General features: G+C 38.2%; 1 protein-coding gene across 2 annotated transcripts in view; it reads right to left on the bottom strand.

Annotated features, from left to right (window-relative positions):
• The window catches only part of KIF27 (kinesin family member 27), an 87,195-nt gene that overhangs the window by 31,037 nt on the left and 30,383 nt on the right, over window positions 1-25,775 (bottom strand). The window contains exons 7-11 of one of the 2 annotated variants that reach the window (XM_041735057.1): window positions 16,128-16,297; window positions 15,603-15,697; window positions 14,205-14,360; window positions 10,585-10,790; window positions 5,978-6,175 (exon numbers count right to left, since the gene is read on the bottom strand). In XM_041735057.1, the coding sequence (XP_041590991.1) occupies window positions 5,978-6,175; window positions 10,585-10,790; window positions 14,205-14,360; window positions 15,603-15,697; window positions 16,128-16,297 (825 nt within the window). The remainder of the gene's footprint in view (window positions 1-5,977; window positions 6,176-10,584; window positions 10,791-14,204; window positions 14,361-15,602; window positions 15,698-16,127; window positions 16,298-25,775) is intronic. The other variant, XM_041735067.1, reaches the window with a different exon arrangement.

Below are 25,775 nucleotides of genomic sequence, written 5' to 3'. Positions count from 1 at the left end.
CGTTATATTTACCCATTTGTTTTTTCATGTTGCCCAGGCTCTGGTCCATAGTTATAACTTAGCCCCAGTCAGAGTCACAGCAACTCCAAGATGCGAAAATAAAGGCCCCTTGTAGTTACTGGGAGCAAACTCTCTGCTATTCCTCTCCTTCCACAAATGCTTTTAAAAGTAACTGCAGTAGGTCTCATCCTCTCTGCTACATGCTGCTGTAAGCCTTATTGCCTTTGCCTTATAATATAATCCCCCTGCTATAATATTAAATAAAGTAACTGTTCACTGGGTACGACGCTAGGCTTTTCACATCTATTTTAATTATCCCCTTATATCCTCACAATAATCTTATGAAATGGAGACTATCTAAAATTCCATTCTATAGATAGGGAAATTGGTACTTAGAAATTTCTATTTCAGGGGTTCTCATACCTTCCCTTTATAGTTTATCCATAGACTTCAGTTAAGAACTGCTTCTCTAAGGAGAACCTACACAGAAGTCCTACTATTCTCTGGAAATGTTCAGTCAAATAGGGAATGGACAAACAGGAATTTTAGAAAGTTAGCTCCAAACAGAGGACTGTGAACAGGTTTTCTATTTTTGCATGAAGTAATGAAAACTTCCCTATTACCGTTGGGGAAGACTGTTCTTTTTTCTGGAATACACATTCACCCTTTAATAGGGTCATTTCCCTAGAATGAGAGATATGGCTAGAAGCAAAACTGCCCTAGAAAAAAATGTAAAAAGTTTAAATTACAGGCAGATTTGCATTTCAGCAGACTATGCACTGTTTAGGGAAAAGAAAAAAAACTTTTGTTTCAAGATTTACAGAGTGCTTATGTTTTGTTGGTTTAAACCATCGTCTATGAGAGATGAGAGGCTAAGACTCAAAGATCACATGACTGACATGCAGGCCTAATCCTCACACTGGAGGAAGGATCATAACAAGGAGATCATAACTAGGTTGTTGGCAGTAGTATTAAGAAATAAACAGATTTGATATTCAGAAGCTAAAATCTTTAGGACTTAGTGCTTCATGGGTAATAAGGAAGAAGACAGAATCAGGGATGATTGCTAGTCTACCTATATGAATGGATCAAAAGATCAGGAAAAGCACACAGAAAACTATATATTCTCCCCCCATGAAGGGAGTAGTAAGAGGGAACTGTGGGAAGATAAGTAAGGAAAATAATGAATTCAGCTATAAGACAATCTCATGAATTAGATATAGGAACCCAGAGCTCAAAGGGCAAATCTGGGATTAAGGATTAAATTTGGAAGTTATCAGAGTTTAACTGTAGCTAGGGGAAAAGATGAAGTATCTAAGACAGTATAGAAGAAGCATAAAGCCAGAGCTTTGAGGAGTTCTCATATGTAGAGGAGTGATAGTGTAGGATGAGCTAGCAAAGATGAAGCACAAGCAATCAGAGAAAAAAACAAGGAGAACATAATTTCACAAAGGCAAAGGGGAAAATATTTCAAGATGCAGGGAGCAAACTATGCCAGATGCAGCTGAAGTTTTAAGGGCTTTTAGAGAGAGCACTAGGGAATGCCTCAAGAGCTTTAAGTGGATGGTAGAGCCAGGAGCCAGACTTCAGACTGGAAAGAATGAGAGAAGGAATGGAAGCAGAGGAAACAAAAACAGATGCAGTCAACTCTTCCAGTAAGTTTGGTTATAAAGCGGAGAAGAGAGAAAGAGAAAAGTATTAGGCTGAAGGAGGATAATTTTAAGATGAGAAAAATCTAAGATGTTAAAGAAAGAATCTAGGAGAGAAGAAAAAGTTGAAAATACTGGAGGAAAAAAAGAATTACATGAGGTAAAGCACGTAAGTATTTAGAATGGGCAGCCTGGGTGGCTCAGCGGTTTAGCGCTGCCTTCGCCCCAGGGCCTGATCCTGGAGACCCGGGATTGAATCCCAACATCAGGCTCCCTGCATGGAGCCTGCTTCTCCCTCTGCCTATGTCTCTGCCTCTCCCTCTGTGTGTCCCTCATTAATAAATAAATAAAATCTTTCTTAAAAAATAAGTATTTAGAATGGTACTGAAGACAAATGTTACTGCTATAATAACTATATTATTAAGAATGAGTAACTCAAGAAAATTAAGAAAGCAACTCCATTTACAATAACATCTAAAAGAATAAAATACTTGGAAATAAATTTAAACAAGGAGGTAAAAGACTAGTACACTCAAAATTAGAAAAGATTGCTAAAAGAGATTAAAGAAGACCTAAATAAAAGACACCCCAAGCTCCTGAGTAGGAAGACTTAATATTGTCATGATGTCAATACACCCTAAGAACTCTACAGATTGAGTGCAATCCATATCAAAACTCCAATGGCCCTTTTTGCAGAAAAGGAAAGACTGACCCTTAAACTCATATGGAATGCCACATGGCCTCCAAAAACCAAAACCATCTTGAAAGAGAACAACTAACTTGAAGGATTTATTTCCAATTTCAAAACTTAGTACATAGCTACAGTAATCAAAACTGTGGTGCTAGCATAAGGACAGACATAGAGACAAATGGAATAAAACTAAGTTTAGTAATAAATCTGTTAAGCCTATGCCAACTGATCTTTGACAAGGGTATCAACTCCATTCAATGGGGAAAGAATAGTCTGTTTAACAGATGGCACTGGCATAAATAGATTTCTACATGCAAAAGAATGAAGTTGGATCACTACCTCACACTATATATAAAAATTAACTCAAAATCAATCAATAACCTAAAAGCTAGGACCACAAAACTCTTAGAAGAAAACAAAGGGGTAAATCTTTGTGACTTTATATCTGGCAGTGAATCTTTAAAAGACACCAAAAGCACAGGCCACAAAAGAAAAAAATAAATTGTACTTCATAAACTTTTGCTGCATCAAAGAATATTACCAAGAAAGTTTAAGGAACGCCTGGGTGGCTAAGTAAGTTAAGTCTGACTCTTGATTTTGGCTCAGGTCATGATTTTACAGTTGTGAGATCGAGCCCTAAATCAGGCTCCACACTGGGAGTGGAGCCTAAGATTCTCTTGGAGTGCCTGGGTGGCTCAGTCAATTAAGTGTCCAACTCTTAGTTTCGGCTTAGGTCATGATCTCAGGGTCATGAGATCAAGCCCCACGTCAGGCTCTGTGCTGAGGGGGGAGTCTACTTGAATATTCTCTCTCTCCCTCTCCTTCTGCCTCCCCTTCCACTCACATGCTCTCTCCCTCTCTCTAAAATAAATAAATCTTAAAAAAAGATTCTCCCTCCCTCTCCTTCTGCTGCTCTCCCACTCATATGCTTGCTCTCTCTCTCTAAAATAAATAGAGGCACCTGAGTGGCTCAGTCCGTTGTGCATCTGTCTTCGGATCAGGTCATGATCCCAGGTCCTGGGATAGAGTCCTACACTGGACTCCTTGCTCAGCAGGAAGTCTGCTTCTTCCTCTCCTCCCTGCTTGTGCTCTGTTTCTGTCTCTCTTTCTCTCAAGTGGATAAATAAAATCTTTTTTAAAAATGAAATAAATAGGGATCCCTGGGTGGCTCAGTGGCTTAGCGCCTGCCTTCATCCCAGGACATAATCCTGGAGTCCCGGGCTCGAGTCCCACATCCGCTCCCTGCATGGAGCCTGCTTCTCCCTCTGCCCGTGTCTCTGCCTCTCTCTCTCTATGTTTCTCATGAATAAATAAACCACAAATAAATAAAAATTAAAATGAAATATATAAATCTTTAAAAAAAATTCTCTCTCCCTCTCCTTCTGCCCCTATTCCCCGCCAAAAAAAAAAGTTTCAAGACAACCTACAGGGTCGGAAAAATATATGCAAGTCATGTATGTGAAAGAGTTTAATGTCCAGAATACATAAAGAACTTCTACAACTTAACAATAAAAAGATAATCCGGGGATCCCCGGGTGGCGCAGCGGTTTGGCGCCTGCCTTTGGCCCAGGGCGCGATCCTGGAGACCCGGGATCGAATCCCACATCGGGCTCCCAGTGCATGGAGCCTGCTTCTCCCTCTGCCTATGTCTCTGCCTCTCTCTTTCTCTCTCTGTGACTATCATAAATAAATAAAAATTTAAAAAAAAATTAAAAAGATAATCCATTTGGGGCATCTGGGTGGCTCAATGGTTAAGTGTCTGCCTTTGGCTCAGGTAGTGATCCCAGGGTCCTGGGATCAAGTCCTGCATTGGGCTCCCCACAGAGAGCCTGCTTTTCCCTCTGCCTACATCTCTGCCTCTCTGTGTGTCTCTCATTTAAAAAGTAGACAACTTGAACAGACATTTCTCCACAGAAGATACAGAAATAAGCACATGAAAAGATCCTCAACATCTTTAGTCATTCGAGAAAAGCAAATCAAAACCACAATGAGATATCACTTTACATGCACTTGGATGAGTATGATTAAAAAAAAAACAAAACAGGAAATAACGTGTTGGCAAAGATATGGAGAAAGTAAAACTCTCATACATTGCTGGTGGGAATGTAAAACAGTGCTGTTCACTATTGAAAAAAGTTGGTGGTTCCTGAAGAAACGAAACAGAATTATCATATGATCCAGCCCACTCCTAGGACTTGAACACATGAAGGCCAATTTTTACCAAGGTATTATTCACAGAAGCCAAAATGTGGAAGCAACCCAAGTGTCTACCAACAAACAAATGGATGAACAAAACGTGGTATATACACACAATGGGGTATTACTTGGCCACAAAAAATAATGAAGTTCTGATACATGCTACAACATGGATGAATCTTGAAAATGTTATATGAAGTGAAATAAGCCAGACACAGGATAAATATTGTAAGATTCAGTTTTTATGAAATAGCCAGAATAGGCAAATTCAAAGAGATAGCAGTAGATTAGAAGTTACGGGGCTGAGGGAAAGGGGTGAATTACTGCTTAATGGTTACAGAGCATCTATTTAGAGTGATGAAGAGGTCTTGAAAATAGCTAGTGGTCTCAGCTGTACAACACTGTGAATGTAATCAATGCCAAGGAACTGTACACTTAAACTTGATTAAAATGGCAAATTTTATGTTTATTTTACCAAAACTTACAAAAATAATAGACCCAAATCCACTGGACTGTGTATTTTACATGGGTGAACTGTATGGTATGTGAAGCATTATCTCAATATAGCTGTTAAAAAAGAAGAATCACTAACTTGGCTTAAATGCTATTTAACCGTTTTTCCATCACTAAATTTTGTGATTTTTGTTAAGGTTTGAGAATAGGTTATATTCCAGAGTTAAAAATCTAGAAATTAATTATGTTCCAAGCCTTCAGTTCCAAGCTTGGAATTTGACTTCTTTTCAGTAGAAAAGAAGTGTCACCTAAGTGTTTGTTACTGCTGTTGTTATGAACATTATCACCATCCTCTTTTTCAAAAGAGCCCTGTGAAAGAAGTATGATTATGGCCATTTTTAAAATAAGAATAAACAGACTCAGAAAGTCTGAGTTGTTTACTGATTTTCTCAGTGAACAATCAGCCAGGAACTGAGAAGGCTGGGATCTGAATCCATGCTAGCCTGGCCCTAGAGCCAGGTGGATGGCATTAGTTCCTCCCCAGACCAGTCCATTTTATAGAACTGCTAGGCATACAGGTCTGATCATCCTTCTGCTCATTATAAATGAAATGGTACGATTTTACCTTGTGCTTTTTCCTATGCCGCCACATGGACAATGCATGTCGAAGCACTTTGGAAATGGGAAATCCTATCAAATGTTAGATATTTTTTAGAAAGTCAGCTTATGTTTTTGACAGCCTCAAGTAAAGACACTATTATGACTGTTCCTTCTTTTATGAAGTCAAAGCCTTCAAGACAGTACTCAGAATTCAATAAATAGGTTTTACTATGTAGATGACCAAAGCTTTAAGTGAATGAGGACAGCAGCCAAGGACAGGCCAAGGTTAGATACCTCAGAAGCCACGTGAATCAAGACCTTGGCTTGGTCAGCCCTAAGCCATTTAACATTTCCTATTATGCTTAGCAGGAAAGTATGACAGTATTACTTTGATTTTTTGTTGATCCCGTTTGATTTCTGCATCCAGTTGCTTCCTTTTTTCAGTTTCTTCTCGAAGTCTTTTCTGCAGCTGTACCTTTTGACATTTCATGTGATCTACATTCTGCTCTAGTTCATTAGCACGTTTCTCATTTTGGATTGACAGTGATGCCAATTTCTTACTATTTTGTTGCTTCTTCTGTAAGACCTGTGAATCATATGCAATATTTCTAAATGAAAAATTGCATCCATTAACAAATCTCAAGTAGACTTAAACTTTTCATTCTATGGCAAAGGTAGGCATTTTGCCTAGATTTTCAATATTTCTGACAGGCTCACAATTGTTTTCTACATACCTGCTTTGACAGTTGGGCCACCATCATTATTTTCACCAGATACCATGAATGATGTGACTCCATGATACTGACAGCCAAAGAGAACAAAACTGGTATCTCTTTTTATCGTTTTAAAAAATGAAAAAAAATTAAAATACAAACCTGGACTCCTATTTTAAAAGACTTATCTCAGACCCCAAATCTACTGTCCTGCTTCCCAACACCAAATTACCAATTTCTTATTCTTCCAGAAATAATTAATATGCATGCAAAGAACTTCAGATATATTCTAAATAGACTATTTTCACCTCCCTTTTTTTTCTACTTATCTTAGAGGTCTTTTCACAGATATTTGTTCTATGTGATTGCAAAGTAGTCTACTGTGTTCCTCTTTTGTATCCAGCTATAGCCTATTAATTAATCCCTGAGTTAACGTGATCAGACGGATACCATTTTCCTTACAGTGGTCAACCGTTTATGATTACCATTTTAATGATCTTAAATAAAGCTTCTCCTCATCTTGCTAAAATGATCAATGAGCAGCATAAAAAACTTGTGAACATTTGCAAAGAGTTTATACTCCAAATAGAAAATAACAGTGTTCCAATTTAATCCTGATCAAGAAACATATTAAACTTACATTTTGTACTTTAGCATTGCACTAAGTACTTTTTATGTGACATTAAAAAAGTAAGGTCATTTGTAAATTATGCAGACTATAGTTATTTCCTTTACCTTGGCAATAAATTGATGGCAAAACACATTGTTTTCATTAAACTAGGTATTCACAGAGGCATCATAGCTCAGAGCAGTACTACTCAAAGTGTGGTCCATGTACCAGTCACAGATTGTTGTTGTCAGCCTGTACCACTAAGCACACCTTTGGGTTCAGCTGACATTGTTTGCATCAAGACTTTTGATGAAGGGAGCTGTGCTCCCATTTGCCTTTAAAATCTCATCAGAGGGATCCCTGGGTGGCGCAGCGGTTTGGCGCCTGCCTTTGGCCCAGGGCGCGATCCTGGAGACCCGGGATCGAATCCCACATCAGGCTCCCGGTGCATGGAGCCTGCTTCTCCCTCCGCCTGTATCTCTGCCTCTCTCTCTCTCTGTGACTATCATAAATAAATAAAAAATTAAAAAAAAAAAAAAATCTCATCAGAGACCAATAACGAATAATCTGCAGATGAATGACTGAGTACCACCAGCCTGAAGGCCACAGGACTCTAGTTTCCCATCCCTAGACTGGGACACTGGTTTTGCCACTGAGTTCGGATAGTAACCGCAATACTGGAGCAAAAATGATAATACTAGCATTTTGTCTCTCCACCTAATACTGAAAATATCAGTAGAAGTATTGATAATCTAAGTGAGACATATTGCCATTGTCTTTTGTACTTATCCCACAGATACTCTAAAGTGCACCTTACTGTCAGCATTCAGGTATTAATCCATTACAGTTGTCTGTATGAAAAAAAAAAAAAAAAAGAATTGTCTGTATGTACTTAGACATAAAGAATACAGATTTTAGATTTTTTAAATAAAAAAATTTAAGCTTTAAAAACTTCAAATAACTTCATTATATGAATAAAAACAAGTATTTCAACATTTAAAAATGGCATGAGATGTTAGAGAATTGCAAACTGTTGTCATCTCAACTATGCAACTCTTAATGAGTTAACTTTACCTTTCTAAACCTTAGTTTTCTCATTTGTAAAATACACTAAAAATACTCCCTAAAGAGTTAAATAATGATTAAATAATACACATGAAACATCTGGTATGTAGATACTTAATCAGTAACTCTCATCCTTGTCCCCAGCCCCACCACCATCCTCATCATCTTTACTATCCCCATTCCCATTGGGTGTGCATTAACTGGTCAAAGGCACAGGCATTTCTAAAACTACATGAGAATCCAGGTTCAGTTCCCTGCTGTGGGGGATGTTTCTTTTGAGTTTAATTATGTTCTCTGTTTTCTTTCTCAGTGCCCTTAGCAGAAAAGGATATGCAACAAGAAACATGGAAAACAAAAGAACGTGATAATTCTCAAACCTTATTAATAACTTTTCACTTAATCTTTTAATTCAATCATTGTAGCTATGTGAAATACAGAATATATAAAAATAGCCTTTGCTTTACCAATCAAAAAGTAATGACAATCTTTGCTAATTCAGGCCTTTCTAAGAAGCAAGAAAAGTCTCAAATACACAACCTAACCTTAAACCTAAAGGAGCTGGGAAAAGAACAGCAAATAAAGCCTAAATCCAGCAGAAGAAGGGAAATCATAAAGATTCGAGTAGAAATAAATGATATAGAGATTTTTTTAAAATGAGTAGAACAAATCAACAAAACTAGAAGCTTGTTTTTTAAAAGAGAAAACTGATTCTTTTTTTAGCAAAACTGAGAAACCCCTAGCCAGACTTATCAAAAAGAAAAGAGAAAGAACCCATATAAAAAAAAAAAAATCACAAATGAAAGAAGAGCCCAATCAACACTGCAGAAATATAAACAACTAAAAGAGAATTTTATGAGCACTTATGTGCCAATAAACTGTGCAATATGAAAGAAATAAATTAATAGAAATGTATAAACTACCAAAACTGAAACAGGAAGAAATAAAAAACTTGAACAGACCCATAACCAGCAAAGAAATTGAATCAGTAATCAAAAACCTTCCAACAAACAAGAGTCCAGGGCCAGATGGCTTCCCAGGAGAATTCTACCAAACATTTAAAGACATGTTAAGGGGCCCCTCGGTGGCTCAGTCGGTTAAGCATCTACCTTCAGCTCAGGTCATGATCCCGGGTCCTGAGACTGAGGCCCTGTGTCAGGCTCCCTGCTCAGTGGCAAGCCTGCTCTCCCTCTCTCTCTCTCCCTCTGCAGCTTCTCTCTGTTTGTGCTCACTCATGCTCTCTCTCTCAAATAAATAAATAAAATATTTTTTTAAAAAGATGAGTTAATACCTTTTTTTCCGAAACTGTTCCAAAAAATAAAAATGGAAGGAAAACTTCCAAACTCTATGAGGCCAGCATTACCTTGATCCCCGAACTAGCAGAAACCCCACTAAAAAGGAAAATTACAGACCAATATCCCTGACGAACATGGATGCAAAAATTCTCAAGAAAAAAAAAATTCTCAACAAGATACTAGCACTGAATCCAACAGTAAATTCAAAGAATTATTCACCACGATCAAGTGGAATTCATTACTGGGCTGCAGGAGTGATTCAATATCTGCAAATCAATCTATGTGATACACTATATTAATAAAAGAAAGAACAAGAATCATTATGATCCTCCTCTCAATAGATGCAGAAAAAGCATTTGACAAAATACAGCATCGTTTCTTGATAAAAAAAAAAAAAACCCTCAAGAAATAGGGATAGAAGGAACATACCTCAATATCATTAAGGCCATACTCAAATCCCACAGCTAATACTGTCAATAGGGAAAAACTGAGACCTTCTCCCCTGAGGTCAGGAACACAACAGAGATGTCCACTCTTACCACTGTTGTTCAACATTGTTGAGGCTAGAAGTATTAGCCTCAACGATCAGACAACCAAAAGAAATAAAAGGAATCCATATTGGCAAGGAAGAAGTGAAATTTTAACTCCTCGCAGAAGTACTATGAAGGAAAGTAAAATGGGTGATACATACCACTACCATGTCCTCCTTCAAGAAGTCCATAACAGATTACGGGTGAAAAAAATGGAGACAGCATTCCAACAAATTCATTATAATCAGACTAACAAAGCACTCTGGTCATCTCAAAAGCATCTGAAAATGGCTCCATTATACACAGAATCTATGTCTCATAGAATGACATTTTTAATGATAGCTATTTCTAAGGCCATAGCTAAATCCAGCATTAGGAAATCAAGAATGAGATGTCATAGTTATTAACCTTTCTTAAAGCAACCAGTTGTTGTTTCAGAAAACCCTCTGAAATAATTAGCATTTGTTGAGTGTGTCTGCAAGGTGCCATAGACATATCAGAAGACTTCTATGTATTATTTAATCATCAAGCTTTTGTCCTTCAGAAAAGAATACAACTTCTGTGGTTATCTTTATTTCTATTTTTATCTTTTTTTGATAAAAAGTTTAAAATAATATAGTTCTCAGATGAAGAATGTAGCACCTGGATTGAAAGGAGGCAAACGTGCCAGCACACCAGAAGCCATTCAGCTTCTCTTGCTGGTGAAAACCGAATCCTACTTCTTTCCTAACCAGGGACGAAAGTGTAAAAGCCTTAAGTTTACTCAATTACATTTTTAAAATTACCTGAACTCTTAGCTTTGCGGCATCCATCTTTTTACGGAACTCCTTCTGCAATTTTACCTTCAAAGCAACGTCAGAAAGATCTTTGTTTTCTAGTTCCTGTAGCTGCTTCTCTGTTTCAGTCAATTCCACCTTCGCCTGTTCTGCTTCGTGTTCAAGTTTTGTTACTTTCAGAGAATACTGTTTGCTTACAGACTTGGCATCGTTACCTTCACCACAGTAATAGTAATAACAATGATAAGTTATGCTTTTAAAAAAAAAACACCAAGTAAAACATCAAAAAACCTAAAAATGCTCTATTCTTCAAAATCCAACTGGAAAAAAAAAACACAAAAAAACAAAATCCAACTGGGAAGTGTATCTATTTAAGGTCTAGCAGTATGAACCCAGCTGTCCCCACACATCCCCATCAAACACAACTTGCCACCTGGCCTCGTAATAATCAGCTGCTTACTGACTGCATCTGGAGCCATTCCATCTTCTCACAGGCTCATCTCTGCGTTTTAGTGTGACATTTCTGATTTTCTAAATTTGGTGTTTAGCTTTGCTGCCATCAACCTCCAGGTAAGAAAAATATTTTAGGTGACTCTGGCGTTTTGCTAACTACACTTTGGCTTCTTGCTACCTATAATCTTGTTTTCTCTACTACGAAAAATTTCCAACATACCAAAGTAGAAAAATGATGAACCCCCCATCACTGAGATTTCAGAATTGTCTAGATTTTGCCACAGTTGCTTCACCTATGCCTTTCTTCTGTTTCAATTTGCTGAAGAATTCTAAAACAATCTCAGATATAATGTCATTTCACCTACACATACTTCAATAAGCATCTGTACCAAATATGGATATAACCAAAAATTCTTTCACACCTAACAATACTAATCCCTACCCGACCCTGTCCAGACTTCCCCAATTGTCTTAAAATGTCTTTTTTTTTAAGATTTTTATTTATTTATTCATAGACAGAGAGAGAGAGAGAGACAGAGACATAGGCAAGGCAGAGGGAGAAGCAGGCTCCATGCTGGGAGCCCGACGTGGGACTCGATCCCGGGACCCCAGCATCATGCCCTGGGCCAAAGGCAGGCGCTAAATCGCAGAGCCACCCAGGGTTCCCCCTAAAATGTCTTGTACAATTGGTTTATGGTAAACATCATCCAAACAAGGCCCACAATACATCTGATAGTTGTCTCTTATGAACCTTTCATTCTAGAACTGGCCCCCTCTTTTTCCATTCAATTGAACTTTATCAAAGATGAATTTTTCAATCATTTTCTTATATTTGGAACATAAAGGAAAACATAATACAGACATTTCTGTATCTTTTTTCCTTCTAAGCTCAGCTACTAACCCTAAAAACTTAGTTTTGATTTATTCTGAACAGCCAACTTATCCCTGAACTAGACTAGCAGACTCACAAAGGAAAAGAAAGAATCCAAAGCTCATGGGATAAATTATCATGAGGGGAAGTTTGTTCTATCATTAAACTGAAAAAAATGTATTTTTTTTAATAAAAAGGAATTACTGAACTAAATGCACTGAGTTGTCTTCTGGTTCTATGACTCTCTGATAACCTACCTTTACCATACCCGTATACCCGTGGCTACTATATTTTAATGAATTTAAGACCCTATATATTGTTCAACACACCAGCATTTTGTGAGTCACAAAGAAAAAAGGTTGAGTGCCAATTACACAAAGATAAAATGCCTGGATGCCACTGCAGGTAAGATGCATCCTGATTTCAGAGATATTAAAATGTGAAAGAATATGATTAGAATTGATGAAACACAGTGCGGTTGTCACTTATTGTTGGCTGAAATAATTGCTATTTAGGGGAAGACTTTGGTGCGAAGGCTTTGAAAAGCAAACACACACTAACCCTTTTGCAAGTCACCATGTCTAAAGAAAGCTCCAAACTGCTCTTTGTTCTAAGGAGTAAGAAGAGGACCTTCTCTGTGTTAAGTTCACTTATCCTCTATTTTAAGGCAACCAGGATGAGTGTACTGGGCTACAAAAGTGTGCTTGTTTAGTGAGAGAGCCCATGGTAGCATCACCTATCTAAATCATTTGTTCCAGAAGGGCACATATCCTTAACTTCCACAGGCAGTGCCCTGATGGAGAAGCTATTTTAAACCCCTAGGGGTGCTTCGTGGCTTAGTCGGTTAAGCATCTGCCTTAAGCTCAGGTCATGATCCCAGGATCCTCGGATGAATTCTGGGATTGAGCCCAGGGTGTCAGGCTCCTGCTCAGTGGCGAGCCTGCTTCTCCCTCTACCCTCCCTACTTCCCTCTTATGTGCTTACACTCTCTTTCTGTCTCAAATGAATAAATAACAATCTTTTAAAAAAATAAAATACGAACACCTGGGTGGCTTTGTGGTTGAGCATCTGCCTTTGGCTCAGGTCATGATCCCAGGATCCTCGGATGAGTCCTACATCAGGCTCTCTCCACAGAGAGCCTGCTTCTCCCCCTGCCTATATCTCTGCCTCTCTTTATGTGTCTCTCATGAATAAATAAAATCTAAAAAAATATGTAAAATAAAATAAATCCCTAAATGTGTTCCTAGACACTCCTAAGAAAGACTTACTGGTATTGATCCTGCCTCTGAGGAAGGAGCACGGTCAAGCTCAATTAAACATCTGGGACAACTGGAGCCAGAATGATGCATAACACATTTGTCACTAGGACTGAGGAAGGAAAATGCTTTGGGACAGCAGTTAGGGAGAGAAGTTGAGAAAAGAGGCCAGCCAGCCAAAAAGCAAGCTTGCCAGAAAGAGGAAGGAAGTGAGAAGGCAGGTTGCCCCTTGCTGGCAGAGATGCTGGGAGCCACCATAATTCATGTATTCTGAGAGTGATTTTAGCCTTGGGCTTAAAGAAAAGGAAGACAATATTTCCTTCAGTTCCCTTAAATGTGACCAATGTTTCATTGGAGGTGAGAAAAAGAAATGCTATTGTCTATTATTCCTTGAATTTCATAACAAATTTCAAAGCAGTCAAAGCCCACACCTTCAGTCTATTGGGGGGAAAAACAACGAAAAAGCCTGAAACATGCTTTTCAGGGCAAGCCTAATAATTTATGTAGCTAAGGGTAAGGAGACGATGTGGCACATACACCCTACTAGGAAGAATTTGAAACTGCAGGGAAGAGCTAAAAGCTTGGCTAAGGGAATAGCTCTCAAGGATAAATTCTTACATCTTTAGAGAAATAAAAATTATATTTGAAACATAAAGTTTATTAATAATGTTGAAAACAAACCATCCAAAAGCATCAGGACTAATAATTTAATATTAAAATGAATTAGAAAAACAGCTCAAACATATTCCCAGATACCTAGTATAATGTTTCTTAAAAAGTGGCAAAAAATTTTAAGCGCCCATGAGTCTCAGCACAACACAGAGTTCACAGTGGTAGAACAATTCATAGATGAAATAGCAAAGTTCTTCTGATAACCTCCATCAATTGGTTGTGAAACACACCTTGTACATCAAATTCCAAGCTACACTGAATAGTCCTCAGTGTCAATTTTACTTTTTGTTTTAACAACTAAAGTAAATGTTACAACATCAGAAGCAATTTTAGAAGCTTCTCTTCCTCATATAAGCTGGTTTACAGGACAGTATTACCTGTTTTTATTAATTCTTTAATCAGATCTTCCTTCATCTTGATGTTAATTGTAAGTTCTCTCATTTTTTGTTTAGCTTCAGTGAGTATGAGTTCTGAATTCCTTAATTTTTGCAAATTCAACTCTTGACTTTGCTGGAGACATTCAATCTTTACATCTTTAAAGAAAATGAAGCACAACTGAGAAATAAAACTACCTGTTCATAAAGTGCTCAGCAGCAGAGGAATTAAATAAGAGAAGCCAACAGAGAAACAGTCTAGAGGTAACAGAGGACGAGACAAACAGAAAAGGAAAGAAAGGAAAAAATACATGACAATTGGGATTTCAATTTTCTAGCTCACAGTGAGTTTTGGTCGTATCCTGTAGGTTCTAATACATAGTTTTTCATTGCCCTTAGATATGCGATTTGAGTGTTTCTTTAACCTGAGTTATTTAAGAAAGGTATAAAATCTCCAGGTGGGTAGACAGTTGAAATGTTTTCCCGATCTACACCAGACTACTCAAAGTGTAGTTCAGCACTGTTGGCTATTGGAACGTAAGTCAACTATGTCACTGTCTTAATTCAGCTAACTTTTTTTTTTTCAAATCAAGACTTCCTTGGTGAAGAAGCTAGTACACTGATTTACATTCTGGCATAAGTTTCTTACCTGGTTGTAGACCAGTAACAAATAGTTCAAGAATGGCTACTTGAGTAGCACCATTTATACATTTATAGCACTATCTATACTATTTATGCATTTTCAAATGTTTTATTTGTGAAATAGCCAATTTTTTGTTACTATGACACTCAAAGGCTCTCTAAAAGTTAAGATACTCTCTATTTTCATAGTGTAGGACTTATCTATCATGTAACTGGCATTCCCTATGCTCTTTCTTTTTGTGTTTTGACCACTCATAGACCAAGAGAAATGAATTAAAAATCATAGTTTTGGCAATACAAACATTTTGATGCTGTTTTCTGATGCATAAAAATTCTCATCAGTTGTATACTAGAACATTACAAGCACTCAGTTGACTAATCTGACTCTAATGTTGCATGCATCACTACATAGGCAGGTATGCCAGTGAAGCGGTAGACACCTAGTAAATTACTTAAAATGTTAAGGTAGTCAAGAGTACAAAGCAAATATCAACTCAAGTTTGGATACAAAATCCCCATTTTTAGACACTTAGCTTACAACTCTAGCCAGAATTGATTTTGGGAAAATTGTTTTATTGAGGAGTTGAGAATGAAAAATTAGAGGTAGATCAGAGAACATAAAGAAGTCCTACCAACCAGTAAAGCACTCCCACCAAGTTTCCATCTTTGAGAATTCCTAGATGTTTCTTAAATTATTGATAAAGAAAAAGAGAAGTGTCATAAGCAGTAAGTCTAAATTATTCGAGAAAGTCTGTGTACCTTCATTCCCTTTTCGTGTTTGATCCTGAACATCATTCAATTCAACAAGAGAACAAACAGAGGCTGGCTTTTGAATCCATGAGTGACTTCTATGTCTAAGGAAAAAAAAAAAAAAAAACAGATCAAAGGTAACTTGTCTGTTGTTTTCTAATCTAATTTGCCCTCAAATTAGTTTCCCCAAAATAAAAGGATATCTCCTCCAAATAAAAGGATATCTCCCTCAAGTTGAACTCAGTGGAAAATTCATCATGTTTGTTGCCACTGTGGCAGCAAAATCAAGAATTCCAAAAACATTCTCTCTGAAAATTAAAATCTACAACTACAAAAGCCCTAAATACAAAATTATTTTTCAATTTTAAGATTGATGACTTGTGTTAAAACACTGTTTTATAACACAATAGTAGTGCATTTAGCAAAAACTACTTACTCTTAAGTGGTAAAGATACATGTTAATGAAAAAAAAACCCTACATTATATACATTCATTATATCATAAGTTTATTAAATCAGTCTATATTTAACATACCTAATTTCAGAGTTCTCTTGGCCTTCTGATTCTTCATCATCACTGTTATCAGAAAATTGGCAGTGGAGGACTTCATCTTGTTCTTCTATGTGACCCAGCAGCATCTGACTTCGTGTTCGAAATCCAGCAACTACTCGATCCAGAGAGTACACAGAAGGACTTGTGTAGACCTTACAAGTGATTACCCCACCCAAAAAAAAAAAAAAGTTATTTTTTTAAATGTTTATTTTTATCCTATTACTCAGGATGTTTTTAAAGAGGTTATTAGATAGTTAGACTGAAAATAGCCAATCACTGGAAATATGCAAATGCCAAAATTCCACGATACTCTTGTGCACGTGGACACATACATCTTTTGGAATCTATACAGCTCTTCCTCCTTCTAGAAAGCTCTCTATCTTCAATTATATCTTCATGAACCAAAGAGAGGCAGGAATGAAAATATTACAGCTCTTAAACATAGCATAGGCACTCCCAAACAAATGTGAAACCCATACACAGTGGGTTTCACTCTAGGTGACACACTGCAGGAAACCCAAATGTATTTATTCACACTTTACATATGGTGGTTAGGGATGGCTGACTTAGTGCTCTAAGTGACATAGTTAATATGTATCATGGATAAATAGATTTTCAAGGGGCTACCCTGGGAACTTTCTATACTATAATGTGCTTCTATTGGCAAGGTGCTTTAAGCTCTCAAAAAATGACCTTGGAGGGACACCTGGGTGGTACATTCAGTTAAGCATCCAACTCTTGATTTTGGCTCAGGTCATGATCTGAGGGTCAAAGGACTGAGCCCAGCATCAGGCTTGTGCTCAGTGAGGTGTCTGCTTGACTGCTTGAGACTCTCTCTCTCTTTCTCCCTCTGGCCCACCCCATGAGTGGCCACAGTCCATGCTTTTAACCAGATTTGAACAGAAGAATGGCCACTTGGCCCAGGTAGAAGTAGATGAAGTGTTTGGTTTCATGTGTCACATAACTACCGAAGTTCCTCCCCACGATGCAGTGCCAGGTGGGGTTGTACTTCTTGTCAAACTGCTACCAGAACAGAACAGTGAGCTCACTCACGTACTCTCTCTAAAATAATAAAATAAATAAATCTTTTAAAATTTTTATCTATTTTTTTTAATAAATTTTTAAATGACCTTGGAAAATAACAAAAATTAGAAGCTGCTTGTATACTTTTATTCTAGTTTTTGTTACCAAATATTTCCTTCTTTGTATAACCAAACCTCAGAGTCTTTTCTCAAAAAGGTAAGTAGAATATTAGAGGAGACATTCAATTTATTACTAGAAATCATTATAAGCTATTAAAACTGTAACAGACAGCAGAATATGTATATCATATGGTGTCAAGATTCAAGTGATATACATCTTGCATATAATCCCTCCCAGAAAAGCCTGCCTCATGCTAAAGATTCCTTGATATCTAATTTTTGTGGCTCCACTGTTGGCCACCTAGTAAGACCATCTGTCACGTTGGTACCATGATGGGTGCAGAATAAAGTTTTCTAGGTGGACTCCCTACCCTGGGGTATGAGGGAGTAGGGAGGGAAATTATTTACAGAAGAACCAACTCAAGAAGTATTTATCTAACAAGTACAATTACTGCATGTTCACTTTGCCCCAGAACAAACAGGCATCAAGGTTTCTCTTTGTCAAAAGAATGGAAATTATTCCAGGAGCAAATAAAATTTTTTGTTCAGAGTCAAACTTTGTTCTCTAGAATTATAATCTGCTTTTGAAATTTCTTTCTATAAAGAAAATCAAATGATCCAGCTTAAAAATTAACACCAAGTAAATTCCACAACAATTGGGGCACCTGAGTGGCATAGTGGTTGAGCATCTGCCTTTGGCTCAGGTCGTGATCCCAGGGTCCTGGGATTGAGTCCTGCATTGGGCTCCCAGGAGGGAGCCTACTTCTCTCTCTGCCTCTTTGTGTGTGTGTGTGTGTGTGTGTCTCATGAATAAACAAAATCTTAAAAAACAATTCCACAGAGCAGCCCGGGTGGCTCAGTGGTTTGGTGCCGCCTGCAGCCCAGGGTGTGATCCTGGAGACCTGGGATCGAGTCCCACGTCGGGCTCCCTGCACGGAGCCTGCTTCTCCCTCTGCCTGTGTCTTTGTCTCTCTCTCTCTCTCAAATAAATCTCTCTCTCTCAAATAAATAAATAAATAAATAAATAAATCCACAACAATTAATGATATTTAGCAAATTAATTCCTCAACAGTTGTCCTACCCAATACAATGGCTCTTTGCTCCTTGTAGGCTCATAAAGCCGTCTATAACGGGGCCCCTTCCCACCTAAGTACAGGGTGTTGCTTCCCTGAAGTTGCTTCTCCATTCCATGGTCCCTGCTTTAGCATTTTCAACCATACCCCGGACAGTACTGATGATCACTATGTAGGTACTCAAATAAGCTGGTTAATAATTCAGATAACTGAGTTGTATACAACTACATGCCAATATTTCATTCTAACCATTTGTTCCTAGAATTATATCACAAGGCTAGAGAGAACTTTAAAGCTTACTGAGTTCAACTATTCATCCCATATCTGACTCTCATCTATAACATAACCTCTGCTGAAACATCCGCTGCAGGGGCCCTTACAAGCACTGGGGCCTCCCATATCATCTCTCGCAGTTTTCACTGACAAACATTTCTTTATATTCTCTTAGCACTTCTTCTCCCTAGTCCTACTTCTATAGAGACAAAATGTAACAATAATGACAAGGTTTCAAATATCTTAATTTCATTTGTTTATTTGAGATACAGAGAGAGCATGAGCAGGGAGAGGGAAAAGCAGACTCCCCCCTGAACAGGGAGCCAGATGTTGGGCTCAATCCCAGGACCTGAGGATCATGACCTGAGCCCAAGGCAGACGTTTAACTGACTGAGCCATGCAGGTGCCCCAAGCCTTCAAATATTTGAAAACAGACATCATGTCCCCTCTGAATCTCACTAAGTCTAGAGTTACTTCAGATGGTCACCAAGGACCTTTAGCAACTTGGTTGTTCTCTGAAAACACTTTAATTTGACTTAAAGTGCTGTACTCAGACCTGAACTTGATGTTTCAAATCATCATACAGTAAGATAATCTCTTCTCACTAGTGATGCATTTGATTTGGATTCATCAGATATGTGGCAACTTTGCTTAGCTCATTCACCATAGACTGGTTTTCATAGATCAACTCTGTACCCAAGTTGCCATCAACAGTTCCACCAAGGTCCATGAGATATCATTTGTCATTCTGCTACTGTGAGATTGGTGTGTTCTGCCAGAATGAGGCGCTCACATAGCAAAGGAACCTGGTTCAACCCAGGCAGACACATCTCTGTGCTGTGTTCACTCTTCACCTTGAACAATGATGTATGCAAATAATTAAAAAACAAAGCCAAACAAAAACTAATTATTTTGTGAGGGGAAAAAAAGGGGGCCTTTGTGTGAGATAAAATCTTAATGAAAACTGAAGAAGCTGTTAACATGTAGTGTGGGGGTTACTCACAGGAACTCTGTGACTCCACAAAAATGTAATTCACTCAGGAAAAAGTGAGATTTTACAAATATTTCCACTTTTGTGAATCTGGAGATTCCAGAAGATTTTTAAAATATATCCTTTAAGAATATTTTGGTTGGGGGTGCCTGGGTGGCTCAGTGGTTGAGTGTCTGTCTTTGGCTCAAGTGTGATCCCAGGGTCCTGGGACTGAGTCCCACATCAGGCTCCCCACAGGGAGCCTGCTTCTCCCTCTGCCTATATCTCTCTCTGTCTCTCATCATAAATGAATAAATTTTTTTTTAAATGAATATATTTTGGGACACCTGGGTGGCTTAGAGGTTGTGCATCTGCCTTTGGCCCAGGGCGTGATCCTGGGATCCAGGATCAAGTCCTGTATCAGGCTCCTTGCAGGAAGTCTGCATCTCCCTCTGCCTGTGTCTCTGCCTCTCTCTTCTCTCTGTCTCTCTCTCTGAGAATACATGTCTGTATTCTCATGAATAAATAAATTTCATGAGAGACAGAGAGTGTCTGTATTCTCATGAATAAATAAATTTCATGAGAGACAGAGAGAGAGAATCATGCCCAGGGCCGAAGGCAGGTGCTAAACCACTGAGCCACCTAGAGATCCCCTCAAAAAAGAATATTTTGGTTAAGTTCTCTTAGCACACAATGGTGTGAAGTACTGAAAGCCGTATTAGTTACCTATTGCTTTTACAACCACTTTATATCATACTTCATCAAATCTAAAATGTCATCAACTTAAGACACACCATTATCTTTATTCCATCAAGAAAGAAAAAGCTGTCAAGCCATGGCATGCCATCAATTATAAAACATACCTTGCTATCAAAGATGATAAAATGTGAAAAAAAAATGTGAGTCTTACCATCAGTGAAACACGGCAGATTTTCATCAGCATTTGTGATATTATATTATACCTAAGCATTTACTGGGACCACATCTGTAATTTTTTCTTTCAGAAGTGCCCTTGGAATGTAGAATACTGGCTTTCAAGTATATCATATTTACCATGTTAAAGTAGAAACCTGTTATACTTTTTTTTTAAGTTTAAATCAAGATTCGATTTTACATTTAATCAGATAAGATTTTGGTATCTACTGAGACAGAGGAGTTTTTTTCTTTTTTCCTATTAATTTGATAACTTGAAAACTTTTTCTTTTATTTACCTATATACTATTTAGTTATGAGAGGCAATTTCTTTAGGAATTCTGTTTAAGTAGGTATGTTCTATAATTTCGTCTGGGTATTTAACTCTTCAGATTAAGAGATAGTTGAAAACAAATGTGCAACAATAGGAAAAAGTACACAATTGTTTGCCCCTGGGATGCCTGTGTGGCTCAGTGGTTGAGCATGCCTTTGGCTCAGGTTGTGATCCCGTGGTCCTGGGATCAAGTCCCACATCGGGCTCCCCATGGAGAGCCCGCTTCTCTCTCTGCTTATGTCTCTGCCTCTCTCAATGTGTCTCTCATGAATAAATAAAATCTTTAAAAACATTTGTATGCCCCTAGGATAAATATTATTCAGCCATTAAAAATCATGATGTTATAAAAAATATTTAATGACTGTCAAATGTTTGTGAAAAATTAAGAGTCATTAATGAAAGTATACGCATAAATATAACAAACAATACTTTTAAAATTAAATAAGAGCTTTTTGCTCTTTCCCTCCAATGTGTATAAACAAGCCTGTAAGAAATATTTCCTTGGGACACTTTGGTGGCTCAACAGTTAGCACCTTCCTTCGGCCCAGGGCGTGATCCTGGAGACCCAGGATTGAGTTCCACATCAGGCTCCCTTCGGGGAGTCTGCTTCTCCCTCTGCCTATGTCTCTGCCTTTCTCTGTGTGTCTCTCATGAATAAATAAACAAAATCTTAAAAAAAAAAAGAAAAAAGAAATGAGGACTATCTGCACTTCAAGAAAATATGTGAGCTAATGAACTCTAAATTATCAGGGCTAGAAAATATTAGGTAGACTTCTGCCAAGGAGGCAAAAATCCAGGGAGAAAATGAAATAGCATTTGAGATGTCCTCTTTGATGTAATTCAGTTAGTCTTGGCATTCAATACAAAAACCCTCCGCTCACTCTCAGAACAACGGAACAGTAAGCAGGACTTGAACAAGGCTTGCTGCACAACGTGTCTTCCCACACAAGCCTGCCTCCTCACATATGCTGCAGTGACCAGTCCAAACAAGAGAGGTGGCCTGGATTCCTGGACACATGGTAGGGACAGAGAATCCTCAAAACTGCTGATCCTATGACTTTTCCATCTTATTTATTTTCCCCCTCCTTTTAGTGGCCAGCAGGGCAGAAGGAAGATTTTAAAAACAAAACTAAACTAAGAATTTGTTAATTTGAAACAATAACCACAGAAATCGGAAATCGTTATTCTAGTCATGTCTGTTTTGGGTCTAATCAAACAGCTGGCGGTAAGAACCCTGAGGGCCTAACCTTTTTCAAGAGCCTACAGACTCTATGTCCTCAAAGAGTGTACGTCTATGTATCAATATCCAGTAAAAAAGAGAACTAGAAACTGAGAAAGTATAAATATGTATAACTTTTGTAATCAGGGAGGAAAAACCCATATGTTATTTTTAAAAAATAAAGGAAACAAAATGCTTTCATGGTACTAGCCAATAGCAAATAAATAAATATAGAAGATATATAAAGTTGAATTAAGAGCTATCAAATTAAAAAAAAGAGCTATCAAATTTGAGGGGCGTCTGGGTGGCTCAGTTGGTTAAGATTAAGAGCCTGCCTTCTCATTCAAATTGGCAAAGAAGAAGTCAAACTCTCCCTCTTCGCCGATGACATGATACTCTACATAGAAAACCCAAAAGTCTCCACCCCAAGATTGCTAGAACTCATACAGCAATTTGGCAGCGTGGCAGGATACAAAATCAATGCCCAGAAATCAGTGGCATTTCTATACACTAACAATGAGACTGAAGAAAGAGAAATTAAGGAGACAATCCCATTTACAATTGCACCCAAAAGCATAAGATACCTAGGAATAAACCTAACTAAAGAGGTCAAGGATCTATACCCTAAAAACTATAGAACACTTCTGAAAGAAATTGAGGAAGACACAAAGAGATGGAAAAATATTCCATGCTCATGGATTGGCAGAATTAATATTGTGAAAATGTCAATGTTACCCAGGGCAATTTACACGTTTAATGCAATCCCTATCAAAATACCATGGACTTTCTTCAGAGAGTTAGAACAAATTATTTTAAGATTTGTGTGGAATCAGAAAAGACCCTGAATAGCCAGGGGAGTTTTAAAAAAGAAAACCATAGCTGGAGGCATCACAATGCCAGATTTCAGGTTGTACGACAAAGCTGTGGTCATCAAGACAGTGTGGTACTGGCACAAAAACAGACACATAGATCAATGGAACAGAATAGAGAACCCAGAAGTGGACCCTGAACTTTATTGTCAACTAATATTCGATAAAGGAGGAAAGACTATCCATTGGAAGAAAGACAGTCTCTTCAATAAATGGTGCTGGGAAAACTGGACATCCACATGCAGAAGAATGAAACTAGACCACTCTCTTTCACCAGACACAAAGATAAACTCAAAATGGATGAGAGATCTAAATGTGAGACAAGAATCCATCAAAATCCTAGAGGAGAACACAGGCAACACCCTTTTTGAACTCAGCCATAGTAACTTCTTGCAAGATACATCCACAAAGGCAAAAGAAACAAAAGCAAAAATGAACTATTGGGACTTCATCAAGATAAGAAGCTTTTGCACAGCCTAGGATACAGTCAACAAAACTAAAAGACAACCTATAGAATGGGAGAAGATATTTGCAAATGACATATCAGATAAAGGGCTAGTTTCCAAGATCTATAAAGAACTTATTAAACTCAACAGCAAAGAAACAAACAATCCAATCATGAAATGGGCAAAAGACATGAACAGAAATCTCACAGAGGAAGACATGGACATGGCCAACATGCACATGAGGAAATGCTCTGCATCACCTGCCATCAGGGAAATACAAATCAAAACCACAATGAGATACCACCTCACACCAGTCAGAATGGGGAAAATTAACAAGGCAGGAAACCACAAATGTTGGAGAGGATGCGGAGAAAAGGGAACCCTCTTACACTGTTGGTGGGAATGTGAACTGATGCAGCCACTCTGGAAAACTGTGTGGAGGTTCCTCAAAGAGTTAAAAATAGACCTGCCCTACGACCCAGCAATTGCACTTTGGATTTACCCCAAAGATGCAGATGCAATGAAACGCCGGGACACCTGCACCCCGATGTTTACAGCAGCAATGTCCACAATAGCCAAAGTGTGGAAGGTGCCTCAGTGTCCATCAAAAGATGAATGGATAAAGAAGATGTGGTTTATGTATACAACGGAATATTACTCAGCCATTCGAAATGACAAATACCCACCATTTGCTTCGACGTGGATGGAGCTGGAGGGTATTATGCTGAGTGAAATAAGTCAATCGGAGAAGGACAAACATTATATGATCTCATTCATTTGGAGAATATAAATAATAGTGAAAGGGAATAGAAGGGAAGGGAGAAGAAATGGCTAGGAAATATCAGAAAGGGAGACAGAACATGGAAGACTCCTAACTCTTGGGAAACGAACTAGGGGTGGTGGAAGGGGAGGAGGGCAGGGGGTGGGGGTGAATGGGTGATGGGCACCGAGGGGGGCACTTGATGGGATGAGCACTGCGTGTTATTCTGTATGTTGGCAAATTGAACACCAATAAAAAATAAATTTATTATTAAAAAAGTAATAAGAGGGATCCCTGGGTGGCGCAGCGGTTTGGCGCCTGCCTTTGGCCCAGGGCGCGATCCTGGAGACCCGGGATCGAATCCCACATCGGGCTCCCGGTGCATGGAGCCTGCTTCTCCCTCTGCCTGTGTCTCTGCCTCTCTCTCTCTCTCTCTGTGACTATCATAAATAAATTAAAAAAAAAATTTAAAAAAAAATAAAAAATAAAAAATAAAAAAGTAATAAGAGGGATCCCTGGGTGGCGCAGCGGTTTAGCTCCTGCCTTTGGGCCAGGGCGTGATCCTGGAGACCCGGGATCGAATCCCATGTCAGGCTCCCTGCATGGAGCCTGCTTCTCCCTCTGCCTGTGTCTCTGCCTCTCTCTCTCTCTCTATCATGAATAAATAAATAAAATCTTTTAAAAAAAAAAAAAAAAGTAATAAGAGCCTGCCTTCGGCTCAGGTCATGATCTCAGGGTACTGAGATCAAGATCAAGCCCCACACTGAGCCTCAGGTTGGGCTCCCTGCTCAGCAGGGAGTCTGCTTCTCCCTCTCCCTGCCACTCCCCCTGCTTGCGCTTTCTCTCTCTCTCCCTCTGTCAAATAAATAAATAAAATCTTAAAAAAAGTTATCAAATTTGAATCCTGCAAAGAATTTGCCCTTGTCTCATATGTTCCATGAAAATTTACTGTATATTCAACTATAAAGAACATGTTAATAACTCTACAAAGTAAAGCTGATATTAATAATAACAGTGATTTTAATAACAGTGATTTAAATGTTGAACCCAATCTCTTAGAATTGAAAAACACACAAGTAAGGAGAGCATCTGTCTTACTCTGAGGCACCAAGCCTGGGACACCGTAGAGGTGCCCCACGGGCATATCCTAAAGACACAATGTGTCAGGCAGTTTCAGATTCACTATCTCATGTAAATCCTCCACATCCCCCATGACGTTTCCCCCAGTCTGACTGATAAAGAACCTGGGGCCCACAAAGGTTTAGGCATACATACAAGCTTATGCACAGTGGTGGAGTTCACATCCAAGCCTGCCTGACTCCACAGCCTATGACACCTCTCATATTTCTTATCCCTTTAACTGTAACCATCATCAAGACCTCAAACAAATCTTTTCCCTTCATAAAATTAATAAATAGAAACCAAAATTCATGAATCTGCTTAGTCTTTTCCATCAGAAATTTCTATTCCAGTAGAGATTCCTTGTTTTTCAAGAGAAATCTGTGTGCATATATATCATCCACAAACATATTTATAAATAAAAATGAAATTTCATACTGATCTTCATAGTCTTGATTATGTCAGCTTGGCAAGGCCAAATAATAGATAAATATCATTTTGAAAATAATAAAA

Source organism: Vulpes lagopus, chromosome 2, assembly GCF_018345385.1.
Source record: "Vulpes lagopus strain Blue_001 chromosome 2, ASM1834538v1, whole genome shotgun sequence".
NCBI lineage: Eukaryota > Metazoa > Chordata > Mammalia > Carnivora > Canidae > Vulpes > Vulpes lagopus.
The sequence above is the reverse complement of the archived record's forward strand: the minus strand, read 5'-3'. Positions and strand labels throughout refer to the sequence as shown.